Here is a 17,977-nt window from a genome sequence, read left to right on the forward strand (position 1 = left end):
CAACTAGGCTCAGTCCCACCTGCTATTTCCATGGAATTTGCAAGGTCTGGCATGTACAAGTTACACAAAATGTCGGCCATAGGAAAAGCTGGTGTGAAGACTAAGAAAAAGAACAGCAAAGTCTGACCGCTGCTCACCACTTCTTAATGAAACAGGACAATTCAAGAAATCTATCGTCGGCAGTGCGCGGTGGCTTATGTCTGTAATTCCAGCACTTTGGGAGGCCAAGGCAGGTGGATCGCCTGAGGTCAGGAGTTCGAGATCAGCCCGGCCAACATAGTGAAACCCTATCTCTACTAAAAATACAAAAATTAGCTGGGTGTGGTGGTGGGCACCTATAATCCCAGCTACTCAGGAGGCTGAGGCAGGAGAATGGCTTGAACCCAGGAGGTGGAGGTTGCAGTGAGCCGAGATCGCGCCATTGCACTCCAGGCTGGGCAGCGAAACTCTGTCTCAAAAAAAAAAAAAAAAGAACTCTATCATCACCTACCACATGACCATTGGAAGCGTAATTCCTTGTCATTGTCCGGCCAGTCCAGGGTCACTGTCGTGAAAGGATCCACGTATGGACCAGGTTGGATAGACACCTCCATATCGCCTTTATCTTTCTGCAAAAAAATGCAGCCAGCTGGTGAGACTCCCACTACAGTTAGCTCAGGCTCACTGTGGGCTGCTGTTGGCATCCCCCTTTCACCCCAGAGCAGTCTGCACCAAAAGCAGCCTCAGTGTAAGGCGTGGAGTGGAGACAGACCCTGGCCAATCCCCCGGCTTCCTTCCCCTCATGGGGCATGGAATCAGTTGCTCAGGATCCCTGGCTAAGTAATGTGATTCTGAGTGTGGGCTCCAGAAACACGGGGTGTTCCTGGAGTAAGTTCTGGTGGGACTTGTTAAACAGCTCAGGCTGTAGAGCTTCTTGCTCAAGCCTCGAAGTCCTGACCTGAAATAACACGGGGCTACAGTGGAACTCCACACCCAGTGGCCTCCCATGGCCTGAGAATAAAATCCAAACTTCTTGCCTTGGCACCTAAGGCTCCGCGTGATCTGGCCTCTGTGTCCATAATCTCCTACATCCCTCTCCTCCACCAGGCTCCAGCCATGCTGGCTTCAGGCCATCGCCTGCCTCTGAGATCTGCCCGCTCAGAAAGCTCTTGTTCTGCTTTCCAGCATGGCTGGCTGGCTGATCTTCACGTGTCCACTTACACGTCACCTCTGGAGAGGCCGTGTCTGACCACATCAGCCAGACCACACTGTACATTGCTATCACTGCACCCTATTGGTTCTTATTCGGTACTTATCACAATTCCTAATTCTATGATAATTTGTTTGCTGGAGTTTTTTTTTGGGGGGGGGGTTTTGGTTTTTTTTTTTTGGTTTTTTTTTTGAGACAGGGTCTTACTCTATTACCCAGGCTGGAGTGCAGTGGCACAGCCATGGCTCACTGCGGCCTCAACCTCTCAGGCCCAAACTATCCTCCCACCTCAGCCTCCCAAGTAGCTGGGACCACAGGCATGCACCTTAATGACTGGCTAATTTTTAATTTTTTTTTTTTTTTTGAGAGATGAGGGTCTCACTTTGTTGTTCGAACTCCTGGGCTCAAGTGATCCTCCCATCTGGGCCTCCCAAAGTGCTGGGATTACAGGCATGAGTCACCGTACCTGGCCAATATATTCATTAGTATTACTCAGTAAGCTTCATGAAGGCGGGGACTATATGTGCTTATTCACTATTGCATTTCCAGCCCCTAATACCTAGCCTTGAACGCTGTAGATGCACAATAAATCTTCATTATAGAATAAATGCATGCCTGAACAACGTCAACAGCAAGGAGTTGAACTCAGTCTTTGTTATAAAAACTAAAGAGCTTGGGCCAGTTTTCTTTTTTGTCCTGCTTTCTAATATAAGCATTAAAAGTGATAAATTTCCCTCTGAGCACTGCTTTAGCTGTATTCCACAAATTTGCATAGGTCGTGCTGTCATTATCATGTAGTTAGATATACTTTCTAATTTCCCTTGTGATTTCTTCTTGAGCTATTGATTTTTTTACAAGTGTGCTGTTTAATTGCCAAGATATCTAACAGATATCTACATATCCTAGATAGCTTATTATCGATTTACAACCTAACTCTGTTGTGATTAGACAACTTGCTTTGTTTGAATTCAGTCATTTTAGGCCTCTTTTCAAATGGAAGACGCCTCAGGGATTCCTAGTGCTCTGGCCATTGGTACCAACACACCAAAACTCAAAACGAAAACAGAGTGCTTGGACATCTTTTCCTTGTGAGGTTAAACTTTTTTTTTTCTTTTTTTTCTTTTGTTTTCTGAGACCGAGTCTTGCCGTGTTGCCAAGGCTGGAGTGTAGTGGCGCGATCTCGGCTCACAGCAAGCTCCTCCTCCCAGGTTCCCGCCATTCTCCTGCCTCAGCTTCCTGACTAGCTGGGACTACAGGCTCCCGCCACAACGCCTGGCTAATTTTTTGTATTTTTAGTAGAGATGGGGTTTCACTGTGTTAGCCAGGATGGTCTCAATCTCTTGACCTCGTGATCTGCCCGCCTCGGCCTCCCCAAGTGCTGGGATTACAGGTGTAAGCCACCGCGCCTGGCCAGGTTAAATGTTTTTTGAAGACAGTACTCACATTCTTTCCTTCAGCATTCATCCCAGATGGTTCTTGGAGACTGGAAGGGGCTGTGAACACAGTGGGAAGGGGTATCAAGCTTTGGTTGGAAACCGTATAAAAGGTTGCCAAAAGATAAGAGTCAGAGAGTCATGTGGAAAATGCCACCAGGAGCATCAGCCTGTCTTTGAAAATGGTTTAAGGAGGCCGGGCGCGGTGGCTCAAGCCTGTAATCCCAGCACTTTGGGAGGCCGAGACGGGCGGATCACGAGGTCAGGAGATCGAGACCATCCTGGCTAACACGGTGAAACCCCGTCTCTACTAAAAAATACAAAAAAAACTAGCCGGGCGAGGTGGCGGGCGCCTGTAGTCCCAGCTACTCGGGAGGCTGAGGCAGGAGAATGGCGGGAACCCGGGAGGCGGAGCTTGCAGTGAGCTGAGATCCGGCCACAGCACTCCAGCCTGGGCGACAGAGCGAGACCCCGCCTCAAAAAAAAAAAAAAAGAAAAAGAAAATGGTTTAAGGGAACATAGCAAATGTTCAGGTCATAGGGAAATGGATTAAAAGTGAGCCGTCATGTCCACCGCTGGACTGAAGACACCTCTTTGATAGTTGAGAAAGAGGCAGCTGCCAGGGCAGATAAAACACAAGATTTAGAGTCAGACAGATGCAGTTATACACTGCTAATGTGTTGTTGTTGTTGTTGTTGTTGTTGTTGTTGTTGTTGTTTTCAAGACACAGTCTCCCTCTCTCTCTCAGGCTGGAGTGCAGTGGCATGATCTTGGCTCACTGCAACCTCTGTCTCCCGGGTTCAAGCCATTCTCCTGCCTCAGCCTCCTGAGTAGCTGGGATTACAGGTGCCCGCCACCACACCCAGCTAATTTTTTGTATTTTTGGTAAAGACAGCATTTCACCTTGTTGGCCAGGCTGGGCTTAAACTCCTGACCTCAGGTGATCCGCTCATCTCGATCTCCCAAAGTGCTGGGATTAGAGGCATGATCCACTGGGCCCAGCCTGCACTGCTAATGTTTAACTACCAGTAAAGGAGGTGGGAGTGAGGAGCCCTGATTTGTAGCGTTTGTCAATTTCCATGGTATAAATATTCCCACCAAGCTATAAACCTGATGCTACTGAATATGGAGTGAGGAGAGATGGGCACGCTCACCTCTGGCAAGTGGGTGGAGTCGGCACCACACACTATGCTGCTGTCAGATTCTCTTACTGGCCTCCTATTGGCTATGTGAACTGGGCAGGTGAGTCATCCTCTCTGAGTCTTGGTTTCCTCATTTGTAAAAATGCCTGGAGGCCATCCCTTTTTCTTAGGGCTCCAGGAAGACTGAATGTAGTGCTGTTTATAGAATTACTTTGTAAACTATACATCTAGAAAGAATGCTAGCATGTCAAGTTTAAACAATGGAAAAAGGTACAATCAATTGATGTCTCTGAAAAAATATATATTTTTGAGATGGAGTCTAGCTCTGTTGCCCAGGCTGTAGTGTAGTGGCATGATCTTGGTTCACTGCAACCTGCACCTCCCGGGTTCAAGCGATTCTCCTGCCTCAGCCTGCTAAGTGGCTGGGATTATAGGTGTGCACCACCATACCCAACTAATTTTTGTATTTTTAGTAGAGACAGGGTTTCACCATGTTGCCCAGGTTGATCTTGAACCTCTGACCCCCAGTGATCCACCCGCTTCGACCTCCCAAAGTGTTGGGATTACAGGCGTGAGCCACTGTGCCCGGCCTACTGAAAATATTGAAATATTAATGATTAATGTCTAATTAAAGTATAGTGATTAAGATAGGAACTTACAGTTATTTTGTGTGATTCACTAAGGCCCTGGATATATATATAAGGATATATATAAAGATCAGTAGCACTGATCTTTAAAAAAGTCTCTCCCAGTGAATTCTCATTCACACAACTATAATTCCACAGGCATGTAAAACTATACAAATCAAGGCTAAGATGCCAGATAAAGGGGGCTTTCTTAACCTTAAGAAGGAAGGCAGTCCAATCACCCCGAATGAAAAAATTAGGAGAAATATTTGCTGCCTTTGATCCTGCCATGAATCAGCCGTGTGACTTCTGCAAAGTCAAATTAAACTTTCTGGGCCTCAAATCCCGTATCTGGCTGTCGAATTTCCAGGCATCTATGCCTCGCTCCCTTGGTAGCAGCATCTTGGGTGATATTTTCCCTAAGAACCATCCCTCCCCAACTCTCAGGCCTTGGTTTGGGTGAAGCCGACCCTACATTGTACTCCAGTGTGGGCATGAGACTGTGACCTGCCAAACTGACTGCCACTTCCCCTGGTCTCAGCAGCTGGTCCAGGAGAAACCATGAACTGAGCTTCAGCCAGCAAGACGCAGCCTCAGGACTTCTACTAGAAATCTCCATCAAGAGGTGCTCTTTCTCCTCTGGGGTTAAGGATCAAAGCCTGGGGCCATCTTACTACTGCCAGAAAGAGAGAATCCAAAAGAAGCCATCGCTGAACCAGAGAGAGAGAGAGGCAGGTTTCTGAAAACATTGTCTGAGCAACGCATCCAGCTGTGTTTAAGAACAGGTCCACTTGGCCGGGCGCGGTGGCTCAAGCCTGTAATCCCAGCACTTTGGGAGGCCGAGACGGGCGGATCACTAGGTCAGGAGATAGAGACCATCCTGGCTAACACGGTGAAACCCCGTCTCTACTAAAAAATACAAAAAAAAAACTAGCCGGGCGAGGTGGCGGGCGCCTGTAGTCCCAGCTACTCAGGAGGCTGAGACAGGAGAATGGCCCGAACCCGGGAGGCGGAGCTTGCAGTGAGCTGAGATCCGGCCACTGCACTCCAGCCCGGGCGACAGAGTGAGACTCCGTCTCAAAAAAAAAAAAAAAAAAAAAAGAACAGGTCCACTCCCTGGGCTTTTCATTTTCATTTTCTTTTTTCTTTTCGGGGGGGACACCATCTCACATTGTCACCCAGGCTGGAGTGCAGTGGCATGATCTTGGCTCACTGCAACCTCTGCCTCCTAGGCTCAAACGATTCTCCTTGCCTCAGCCTCCCCAGTAGCTGGGACTACAGGTGTGTGCCGCCACGCCCAGCTAATTTTCATATTTTTAGTGGAGACAGGTTTTCGTCACATTGGCCAGGCTGGTCTCGAACTTCTGATCTCAAGTGATCCACCACCTCGGCCTCCCAAAGTGCTGGGATTGTAGGCACGAGCCACGGTGACCAGCCAGCTTTTCATTTTCTGAGCTGATAAAATTTCCTTTTGACTCAAGCCAGTTCGAGCTTCTTTTCTGTCCCTTGCTACTTGAACTGTCCTAGCAAACACATTCAAGTGATCTCTACCTCTGTGATGGCTACTGTCAGCTAGTTCCCCGACAGCCATTACCCCAGCCTTCCTCCTGGCAGCCAGAATCCACCTTCTCCCACAGAACCTGAAAACGCTGGGTATCTGCTTTTCCAGTGCACTTTATAGCTGCAGACATGACCCTACTTTGGTCATGGTATCTGAGGTGATGATTATGTAGAGTGGGAAAGATTTTTCCCCTAATAAAAAGAAGTACACACAAGGAAACCCCTTCTCCCGCTGCTGGATAATGCTGGGTTGACACGCAATATCTGGAACTGCAGCAGTCACTTTGATTCCCTGAGCAGCAAGCCTAAGGCAGCCCCAAAGCTCTAAGGATGGCAGAGGAGAAAGATAGACTGAGCCTGGTTTCTTGCTGGCATCGCTGAGCCACCGAACCAACCCTGGAAGTGCTTACCTCCAACTTCTTATGTGAGATGAGAAAGCCCTGAATCTGAAGCTACTTAGGTTGGACTTTCTGTTACTTGCAGCATAAAGCATCATAATGAATGCAAACTCTCGTTTTAGAATTCTGTATCAGTGGTTAAATGTTTTACTGAAAACATCATTGCCTCCTTAGAATAACTAGAGGATTCTAACCATCTGTAGAACAAGATACATATTCAGAGCCGTGTTTGGAAAGGCCCCTCACTAGAGCCTAAGCAGTTGCAATGCCCTGGACTCCTGGTAAAAGGTTTTATGCCCCCTTGCAGAAACACCTTGCCTGTGATAGTGATGTTCCCGATTTCCAAACTCAGGTTGGAGAAGGCATTCTTCACCAGCATGGTGACCAGAAAGGTACCTGCAATACAAAGGACCCAGAGTCACAGCCGTCGTCATGAATTTGACCAAGAAAACTCTCCCAGCTTGCTTCCCTAGTCCACTGATGCCTCTAACGAAATATTTCACCTCTGAGCATTTAACGAATCCCTGCTGTATGTCAGGCACGGTGCAAGCCTCTGGGGACACAGAGATGAAGGAGCTTGGCTCTTGTCCTCAGGGGCCTTATGATGTGTAGACACATAGGACAGTGAACGCCAAACCATGGGAGGAATCGGCATGGGGCACTGTGGGCAGTGGGTGGGGCCGCTTCAACCTCAGGAGAGAAAGAAATGGTTCACAGGATGGAGCCAAGGCTGGAGCTAAATTCCAAAGGAGAAGTAGGTTTTCAATAGATAAGACTGGGGATTCCCAAGAGGGAGAGACATAGCAGTATTGTGAGAAGGGTGGAGAGAGTGGAGAAGGAATTTTTTATTTTATTTTATTTTATTTTTGAGACAGGATCTTACTCTGTCATCCAGACTAGAGTGCAGTGGCACGATCTCAGCTCACCACAACCTCCACCTACCTCCCAGGCTCAAGTAATTCTCCCGCCTCAGCCTCCCGAGTAGCTGGGATTACAGGCGCATGCCACCACGCATGGGGTGGAAGGCGTCAGGAGGAAGGGGCTGCATTTCTACATCTGGGAAAGAACTGCATCTGGCTGGGAGTCAGCCAAGAAATGGGTCAGAATGTTCTGTGGACCAGATGTGTGCCTTGGGGAGAGGGGTGCTGACGAGGGCAGGGAGAATGAGGAGAGTCCAACAGAGAGGGGAGGTGGCCAAGGAGAAGGAGCCAGGGCATGTGGCCAGCTAACGGGGAGGCATCCCCCACCACCCGAGGAGCAAAGGCCTATAAGGCCCAGCTGGGGGCCCCAAGAACCCAGAGAAGCTCCTCAAGAAAAAGGCAGCTTCAAACATTTGCTCAACCTCAAGAACCAGGCCGGCACCACCAAGTGCAAATGTCCCTGCCCTGTCCTGTTCCCCTTCCATCCTTCCACCCACCGCCAGCCCTGGAGTCATCCAAATCTGTTGGCCTCAGGGGCAGGAGAAGTCTGTTCATCATCTAACAGAGAGGGAAAGTCACAAGGCATGCGGAGATTTTATCAGACCGAGATCAACTTCCCCTGCAAAGCGACCTTTACAGCCGTGACTTTCAGGGGAGGAGTAATTTTTATAGGTGACAAAGCAAAATCTGCATCTGGCTTATAACCCATGCATGGTGTGATTTTCCAGCTGCAGCAGCCTCTAGATTTTCCCTCTTCCAAGTTGGACCCTTGGTATCTGGCAAAGCCCCGGTGGTTTTCTTCTCAAAGCTATGGTCCCTTCTGCTATCTGGTTTGTGGAGTTGCTTGCGGAGGGCGTTGTAACCCCATAGTGTCACCTGTTTTCTAGCGCACCTCTGAGATCCAGGGGGAGCTGCGGGCAGGTCCTGGATGGGCTGGAGACTCTGCCATTCTCATCACATTTCTGCCTGCTGATCTCATCAGGGCCCTCAAGGACTCTCTGTTCCTTACAGATTAAATGCAAATGGGTGCTGTGGCCACCTCCCCTGGCTGGTGCCAGCCAGTCTGTCCTCCCATCAGCATCATTGCAAATACTTCTGAGATAGACCAGAGATGGGACTTGGACCCCTGCCCTGCCTCATGGAGGACTCTACTTCAAGCTGGTTGGGGAGAGTGGCCCACGGCAGGCACAGACCCCAGTCAGATCATCCAGAGGTTGCACCGTAAATCTTGCTCAAGGTACCTTGCCCACTGATTGCAGACCTCGAGGAAACGAAAATAAACAGCTCCCACCTTAAATCTTACTCAAGGGAGTTAACCCTATAGCCTGCATGCACTGAAGTCTAGAAAAATGACCAATTTTACCCTTTGCCTCCTTATAATACTAAAAATCATGCCCAGGGCAGAGCTTTAACATGCTAATGAGATATACCACACATCAAGAAGCATGTGACCAGACTGCACAGGCGCTGAACATTCCCCACCTCCACATGCTTAAATGTCACCCTTTTCCCACCCCACCTCCTTTAAGAATGCCAGGCGCGGTGGCTCACGCTTGTAATCCCAGCACTTTGGGAGGTTGAGGCAGGCAGATCATGTGAGGTCAGGAGTTCAAGACCAGCCTGGCCAACTTGGTTAAACCCCATATCCACTAAAAATAAAATAATTAGTCAGGCATGGTGGTACATGCCTGTAGTCTCAGCTACTGGGGAGGCTGAGGCAGGAGAATCTCTTGAACCTGGGAGGTGAAGGTTGCAGTGAGCTGAGATCAAGCCACTGCACTCCAGCCTGGGTGACAGAGAGAGACTCCATTTAAAAAAAAAGGATAGGCTGGGCGCAAGGGCTCACGCCTGTAATCCCAGCACTTTGGGAGGCCAAGGCGGGTGGATCACCTGAGGTTGGGAGTTCGAGACCAGCCTGGCCAACATGGTGAAACTCCTCTCTACTAAAAATACAAAAAAAAATTATCTGGGCATGGTGGTGCACGTCTGTAATCCCAGCTGCTTGGGAGGCTGAGGCATGAGAATTGCTTGAACCCAGGAGGCGGAGGTTGCAGCGAGTCAAGATTGAGCCACTGACTACACTCCAGCCTGGGAGACAGAGCAAGACGCCGTCTCCAAAAAAAAAAAAAGAATGCCTTCCGGACTCTCTGCAGAGTCAACCCCTGAACCTCCACTCCAGTGCTGCCTCCTTTATGTTTGAACACAGCCTCGTCCGTGAGCGTTTCAGTACATCAGAGCCTAAGACCCTGCGGTCGGCAACACTTCCTCTCTCCATCCCCGTCTCTGCCATTCTGATTTTTACCTCTTTCCCCCAGGGCATCACCTGCAGTTCCCCAAACCACACTCTGCTCTAGAGATGTTTGAGGAAATCTGAATATGCCTGGTCTCTTACAGGGGCCCTAAATGGGGGTGATTTTTCCCCCAGGGGACATTTGGCAATGTCTGACATTTTTATCATCATGACTTGGGGTGCTGGTGCTACTAGCATCTAGTGAACAAAAGCCAGGGATGCTGCCAAAACTCCTTCAGTACCAGCCCCCAACTGTAACAAGGAATGATCCAGCCCCAAATGTCAGAAGTGCCAAAGTTGAGAACCGATAACTCGATGATGGCAGATTACACCTGGCTGTTCCTTATCTTGTGACCCAGGCAGGGTGCTGTGAGCTACATCTATGTCCAGGACACACTGGAAAACTGGCTGGCAGGACCCTGGGCACCAAGTCAGAAAGGGAAGAGGAGGGGCACCAGAAGGCGAGCCACTAACCCCATGTACCTTCAACTGGAATAGCCAAGCGGTAAATCCCAAATGGCTCTCCAAAGCTCACTTGCTCGTGGGAGAAGGTTGCATTGAGTCCTGCCACCTCAAAGGTCAGCTCTTCTGGGGTGCCCTGAGCCACTGAGATGTTGATCAATAGGTCCTGTCCAAGTTCCAAATGGTCAGAAGCCCAGGAGGCTTGCAGCCCTGACAGCAGCTCCACCAAGTGGACTGTGATGTTCCCAGAGAGTGCGGAGGAGGTGGTGCTGCTGGTGGCTTGGATCTCCAGGCGGTGCCTCCCAGGGCCCATCAGTTTCTGGGTTTCTGTGTCCAGGGTCAGATTGTATGGTAGCGAGCCCCTTTGGGCGGTGGACTCGGCCAGGGTTATGTCACCCGAAAGCACAGTGTAAGTCACTCCTGTTCCTAGGTGGGGTAAGAAAAATTTAAGAATGTTGGTAACAACCATGCAGTTGATAATACTATGGCAGCTCAGACTCAGTCTCTGAAGCCTGATTCTGATATAGACATGGATACAGACACAGATACAAAGCAATATGTAAGGATGTGCCACTTTCTTCAAATATTAATGGTGATTATCCCTGAGTATTAGGTTAATAACTGATTTTGTCTTTTTTTTTTTTTTTTTAAAGACAGAGTCTGGCACCGTTGCCTGGGCTGAAGTGCAGTGGTGCGGTCTTGGCTTACTGCAACCTCTGCCTCCTGGGTTCAAGCGATTCTCCTGCCTCAGCTTCTCGAGTAGCTAGGATTACAGGCACCTGCCACCACATCCAGCTAATTTTTTGCATATTTAGTAGAGATGGGATTTCACCATGTTGCCAGGATGGTCTCAAACTCCTGACCTCGTGATTTGCCCACCTCAGCCTCCCAAAGTACCAGGATTACAGGCGTGAGTCACCACGCCCAGCCATGATTTTGTCATTTGGGGGTCCTCTCTGTTCATCTGCATATTCTAACTTATTTATACTACGCATGTCTTACCCGAGAACCTAAATATTTGTAATTAAAAAATTACCACATTTAGTTGCCAGAGATGTCCTGGTCGGGGGAGGAGGAGGACTAAAAGGGAGTGGGGGCTAATTTTTACACATAAGAATTAGCTTTGGGTCTTGTTTTAAGCAGGAGCAAGTGAAGCCATTCCTTCAACCTACACTGGTAACTGCCCGGAACCCTGCACACCAACATGAGAACTCAGCCCATTCACGGCAAGATGGGGGCTCCCTTGCAGTTTGCAGATGGTTGTTCTACTGGATGCTAAATATTGTGGTTGACTCTTAAAATCTGACTTAAATCAACAAATGAGGATTCTTTCCAGTGAAAACCAAGCTAGCATAGTTCTTGTCTGGATGATGATGATGATGATGACTACGACGTAAGCCCTATGAGAATGGGAACCCTGACTTTCATATTTACTGCTGCCTCCCCCACACCCGGCAGAGTAGGCACTCAATTATATTAGTAGGATGAGTAAATAAATGAAAGATTATTTTGTTTCCTCAGGTGCACATATGAGCCGTCTTCATCCAATAAGCACACAAGAACTGAAGGGGTTTCCTGAGCGCTGTGTTAAAGCTCCATTTTTGGCTTCCATAGCTATTGCTATGACAGGGCTCCAGGTGGGATGTGAGGTCAAACCGAGCCACGTGCTCACTGCACTAGCTCTGTGCTGCCGTGTTTACATCAACAGGCCTCTATTCTGATCTCAAATTGGGCCTGGGCTTCAGGAAAAATGCTGCCTTGGGTGAGGATGAGTCTTAGCCAAGAGGATCTCTATTGAGAGAAGGGGTGATAATTTAAAATATTTAACAACCAACACTGCATAGGTGCCAACCAATTAGAATGGATGCTCTGATAAATCAGAATAGACACTGCGACCAACAAATAGATGCCATGACCAATCAGAATAGACACTGTGACCAATCAGAATGGACACCTTGACCAATCAAAATAGACATGACAACCAATCACAGCCGTCTCTGTGACCAATCAGAAAACACAGGCCGGGCGCCGTGGCTCATTCCTGTAATCCCAGCACTTTGGGAGGCCAAGGCAGGTGGATCATGAGGTCAGGAGTTCCAGATCAGCTTGGCCAATATGGTGAAACCCTGTCTCTACTAAAAATACAAAAATTAGCTGGGTGTGGTGGTGGGTGCCTGTAATCCCAGCTACTAGGGAGACTGAGGCAGGAGAATCACTTGAATCCGGGAGGCGGAGGTTGCATTGAGCTAAGATCATGCCCCTGCACTCCAGCCTGGGACACAGCGAGACTCCATCTCAAAACAAAAAACAAACAAACAAAACAAAACAAAAACCAAACGACAACAACAACAACAACAAAAAAAACCACTGTGGCCAGGCGCAGTGGCTCACGCCTGCAATTCTAACCTTTTGGGAGGCAGATGAGGGCAACTTAACTCAGGTCAGGAGTTCGAGACCAGCCTGGCCAATATGCGAAATCCCATCTCTACTAAAATACAAAAAAAGTACAAAAAAATAAAATAAAATAACTAGGCATGGTGGCACACACCTGTAGTCCCAGCTACCCAGGAGGCTGAGTCACTTCAACCTGGGTGGTGGAAGTTGCAGTGAGCCGAGATCACACCACTGCACTCCAGCCTGGATGACAGAGCAAGACTCTATCTCAAAAAAAAAAAAAAAAAAATAGACACTGTGACCAATCAGAATGGACATGACAATCAATTAGAGCAGTCTCTGTGACCAATCAAAAAACACACTGTGACCAGTCAGAATGGACCCCAGCCATAACAGCTGGCATGGCTATACCAGTGGGTGCAGCTGAATACTGGCCTTGGCCAGGGGCAACTTGATTGTGTGCCCAGCTAGTCGATGCTGGCTGCACCGAGATGGGCTCAGGCCCAGTTGGTAGTAGTCCCAGTGCCACCTCATCCTAATCAAATGCCCAACAGGAAGTGACTTGGAAGTTCGGTTCTACAGGGATGCAAAGAAGGGCCTTTGGAAGGCTGGGAGCGCTCACTAGCTTACTAGCCTTCCGACTCTGGGCAAATGTTTTAACCTTTCTGTGTCTTCATTTCTTCATCTGTAAAATGAAGATAATACTAGTATGTAATGAGTAGGCAAGTTTATGCAAAGCACTGAGAACAGTGCCTGGCACACACTAGGTGCTAAATAAATGAATAAATGCTAGTTTAAAAATGAACTCGGCCAGGCATAGTGGTTCACGCCTATAATCCCAGCACCTTGGGAGGCCAAGGCAGGTGGATCATCTGAGGTCAGGAGTTTGAGATCAGCCTGACCAACATGGTGAAACCCCGTCTCTAGTAAATACAAAAAATTAGCCAGGTGTGGTGGCGCATGCTTGTAATCCCAGCTACTTGAGAGGCTGAGGCAGGGGAATCACTTGAACCCAGGAGGTGGAGGTTGCAGTGAGCTGAGATTGCGCCATTGCACTCCACCTGGGCAATAAGAGCAAAACTCCTCAAAAAAAAGAACTCAGTAGGTGATCCTTGTTACTCTTTAATTTTTTTTAAACAGGGTCTCACTCTGATGTCCTGGCTGGCGTGCAGTGGCATGATCTCAGCTCACTGCAGCCTCGACCTCCCGGATTCAAGCCATCCTCCCACCTGAGCCACCCAAGTAGCTGGTGCTACAGTCATGTGCGACCAAACCTGACTAATTTTTGTACTTTTTATAGAAATGGGATCTCACCCTGTTGCCCAGGCTGGTTCTGAACTTCTGGGCTCAAGCAGTTCGCCCGCCTCAGCCTCCCAAAGTGTTGGAATTACAGGTTTGAGCCACTGCACCTGGCCCACTACTTATTAAGGCCTGGGAGTTGGACAGATTTGGAGGAAATCAGTGATTTTATAACTTGCCTTGATGTGCCCAGTTCTGCAGACTCACCTCCATCAAGCTCCACCTGAATCCACAGAGGATCCCCAAAGACAGCCTGGCAGAGGGGGCCGGCTCCAGACTGGGACAGGCCGGAGCATGCAGTCACACTGAGCCTCTCCATCTTGTCTCGCACGGTCACTTGCCTGTGGGCTGTCACATGCCACTCACTGGTTGTGCATTCAGCAAACACGGTGAATTCCCCAGGAGATGTGAACTGGTGGGTCACATTGCTGGACACACTGCCGGCCACAGTCAGGGACGTGACCAGCGTTGGGGAAACACAAAGACACGCATTTACACATGCACTGACAGGGTTTAGATCTGTGCTCCTGCCCAAATCTCACGTTGAATTGTAATCCCCAGTGTTGGAGGTGGGGCCTGGTGGAAGGTGATTGGCTCATAGGGGCGTTTTCTCATGAATGGCTTGGCACCATCCCCCTGGTGCTGCTCTCTTGGTAGTGAGTGGGTTCTCACAAGATCTGGTTGTTTAAAAGTGCATGGCTGGCCGGGCGTGGTGGCTCACGCCTGTAATCCCAGCACTTCAGGAGGCTGAGGAGGGTAGATCGCTTGACGTCAGCAGTTTCAGACCAGCCTGGCCAACATGGCGAAACCCCATCTCTACTAAAAACACAAGGTGTGGTGGTGCACACCTGTAATCCCAGGTACTAGGGAGGCTGAGGCAGGAGGATTGCTTGAACCCAGAAGGTGGAGGTTGCAGTGAGCTGAGATCGCACCACTGCATTCCAGCCTGGGCGACAGAGTAAGACCCTGTCTCAAAAAGAAAAAAAAAAAAAATCCAGTGAGTACTAGCAGTGATGGTAACAACTTAGACCATGTAGTTCCTGACCTGAAATCCCTCCTGTTATCCTCTGTAGTGGGTGCTGTCGGGAATCCTCCAGATTCCACCCTTCAAGCCTGAGGCATGCATCCCCCAGTACACCTGTGAGCTGTGGCTGAGGGCTCACAGCTGAATCCATGTACAGGAGTCCCTTTTAGCCAAAGGGAGCTGCCTCGCTCAAGCCTACCTCCCATCCCACGGACATCCTGCACCCAATGAGTACTCAATGCCGATTATAATGGTCTGGCTCTCTGGCCTCAATTGGAAACAACTCTGAGGGCCATGCCAGCTCAGAGGTTTCTGCAGGATTAGCAAGGCCTCTGTGGCCCCTGCATCCCAGTCCAACTCCCCTCTTGCCCATCTTACTACTCCCTTCCCGTGCTCCACATCAGAGTCTATTTCCTGGTTCCTGTGAGACAAAGTAGCAAACTCAAGGAGACACCTGTGCTATTTCTGTTTGCCAGCATCATCACAGGAAGCTCTTGACTTTGCAGTGACAGGCAGCCCTCCAGAACACTTTGAGGACAAAACAAAATAGAGTGCTCTGCTTCCACGTCTCTAGCCTGAGTCACTATATCCCTAAAAAGATAAATGACTGGTCCTTTTCTTACATATAAGATATTGTCTGGCTGGGCGGAGTGGCTCACGCCTGTAATCCCAGCACTTTGGGAGGCTGAGGCGGGAGGATCACGAGGTCAGGAGATCGAGACCATCCTGGCTAACACGGTGAAACCCCGTCTCTACTAAAAATCCAAAATAAAACAAAGTAAAAATTAGCCGAGCATGGTGGCAGGTGGCTGTAGTCCCAGCTATTCGGGAGACTGTGGCAGGAGAATGGCGTGAACCTGGGAGGCGGAGCTTGCAGTGAGCCAATATCGTGCCACTGCACTCCAGCCTGGGTGACAGAGTGAAACCCTGTCTCAAAACAAAAACAAAAACAAAAACAAAAAGGTAATGTCTGAGATGGCTAGTGATTATGCTTCTGCAATCTACAACAAGTTTCTTCTTCTTTCTTTCTTTTTTTTTTTTTTTTTTTTAGACAGTCTTCCTCTGTTGCCTAGGCTGGAGAACAGTGAAACGATCTCGGCTCACTGCAACCACCGCCTCCCAGGTTCAAGCGATTCTCCTCCATCAGCCTCCTGCATAGCTGGGAATACAGGCATGCACCACCACGTCCAGCTATTTTTTTTTTTTTTTTTTTAAGTAGAGATGGGGTTTCACCATGTTGACCGGGCTGGTCTTGAACTCCTGACCCCAAGTGATCCACTCACCTTGGCCTCCCAAACTGCTGGGATTACAGGCATGAGCCACTGAAGCCGGCCAACAAGATACACTTTAGTCATCTAGAGGCAGATGTACTCTTGCACCCAAACTTTGATGTGATTTTCTGTGGACTGAACCTCCACAACCCATACAGAAGTCGTGAACTGAAACACCGTTTTGGAGCAGTCTGGCAGAACCTCTTTGAAAGACTCCTCCTGGGCTGCAGTCCTCAGTCTATGGTCCTCAGTAAGACTTCTGAATAAAACTAACTTTATTTTAAAAGCTTGATTTTTCTTTAGTTTTCTTTAGTTGACAGACCCCACCTACGTTAGACTGTCTAGCATCAACAGCTCTTCAGGACCCGGCTCCTGCTGAGTTTTTCAGCATCTTTCATTTTTCCACAGAGCCCTGAACTCCAGGCATGGCGAGGTGCTTGCAGTTATTTGAATATGCCACACGCTTTCGGGTCCGTGCTACTCTCTCTTCTCTAGATCCATTGCTCCTGTCTTATCATTCTGGTTCCCCCAGAGAGGACATTAGCTCTAGGTCATTCTAAGGCTTGTGTTGTTTTGTGGATTATTGGTTTCCCACAAATCTCTGCACTCCCAACATCAGCTGTGTGCAGAAGCGGCCGATTAATAACGGAAGAACAATGTCAATCCCTAGATTTGCCAGTAGGTGGCGCTTAGCTAACAAACGCTGGATTCGCACAGATTTCACCACATGCAAATTGTTCTGTAAGGCCTATATTACAATTTCAGAGATGTGGAAAAGTTTCCATGACAAACAGAGAAACAAAAAAGCCCTCCATGCAAACGAATATAAGGCAAGGTGAAAAGGAGCTTCTAAGAGAGAAGTCTTTTGACTTCTATACAATGCAATTCTTCCCAGAAGCTCTTATTATTTATCTACAATGCATACGAAAGGTTTGATTTTAAAATCTCACCTCTTAGACTACTGAGGAGTTAAGAAAAAGTAGGAGGCCGTACTAACACATAAGAGAAAAGCACAGTGATATTTACACCAAAAAATGAGGCTTCTGTATATTCAAAAATCAAAATTCGTGCTATTTTCCATATCATAAACTGAGTTCTGTGGCTGCTAGTATTGATAAGAAGGCGTCAGACAGGCATTTCCCAGTGTTTATAAAAATGATTTTTAAAAGGTGGGTGATGACTAGGCGCAGTGGGTCATGCCTGTAATCCCAGCACTTTCAAAAGCCAAGGTGGGCAGATCACCTGAGGTCAGGAGTTCAAGACCAGCCTGGACAACATGGCAAAATCCCGTCTCTACTAAAAATACAAAAAATTAGCTGGGCGTGGTGGTATGTGCCTGTTGTCCTAGCTACTTGGGAGGCTGAGGCAGGAGAATCGCTTGAACCTGGGAGGCGGAGGTTGCAGTGAGCCGAGATCATCCCACTGCACTCCAGCCTGGGTGACAGAGCGAGACTCCGCCCACCTGCCCCCCAAAAAAAGTGGGTGGGTAGTTTCAAGGTCCAATTAATCTTTAATGTAAAGGAAAATGGACTATTTTGGTGGGGCAATGGTGGAGGGGATGCCACCATCTATTTCCTTTGAAAGAGAAAAAAATGCCAGTGATTCTTGCTTAGAGTTAATGCCCAGAGAGATTGCAAATGTAAAACAGTGCTCATTGTGTCTTAGATTTTAATCGCACAAAAACTTCCAGAGAGTAATACAACAACCATCCATGGATTCTCCATCCAGACTTAACGAACTTTCACATTTGGTCCCATTTGCTTCTGTTCTAAGCCACTATTTATCACTGAAAAGTCCTATGTAGCTGTGAGTCATAGTGGGGCTGCATGTAGGCAATTTTGACTTATGCTAAATTCAAGTTGTACAAGATTTAGGGACTGAAAGACTGTGTAACTTACAATCTGTTGTTTTCTTTGTAAACTCGTAGCAATCAGGAAGAAACCCACAGAACAATGGCATAGGTATTTGT

The 17,977-nt window shown here is 48.3% G+C and overlaps 1 protein-coding gene across 6 annotated transcripts in view; it reads right to left on the reverse strand.

The window, feature by feature from the left end:
• Positions 1-17,977, reverse strand: part of LOC105491535 (polycystin-1-like protein 2) — a 127,866-nt gene that overhangs the window by 74,949 nt on the left and 34,940 nt on the right. For 5 of the 6 annotated variants that reach the window (XR_011616608.1, XM_071085000.1, XM_071084998.1 and 2 more), the window contains 5 exons: positions 13,921-14,150; positions 10,042-10,446; positions 6,667-6,744; positions 2,633-2,682; positions 491-608 (listed from right to left, as the gene is read on the reverse strand). Coding sequence is in view for 5 of the 6 variants with exons in the window: in XM_071085000.1 (XP_070941101.1) it covers positions 491-608; positions 2,633-2,682; positions 6,667-6,744; positions 10,042-10,446; positions 13,921-14,150 (881 nt within the window). In the remaining variant the exon portion in view is untranslated. The remainder of the gene's footprint in view (positions 1-490; positions 609-2,632; positions 2,683-6,666; positions 6,745-10,041; positions 10,447-13,920; positions 14,151-17,977) is intronic. The other variant, XM_071085001.1, reaches the window with a different exon arrangement.

The sequence above is a fragment of the Macaca nemestrina genome, chromosome 18 (genome assembly GCF_043159975.1).
Source record: "Macaca nemestrina isolate mMacNem1 chromosome 18, mMacNem.hap1, whole genome shotgun sequence".
Lineage (NCBI taxonomy): Eukaryota > Metazoa > Chordata > Mammalia > Primates > Cercopithecidae > Macaca > Macaca nemestrina.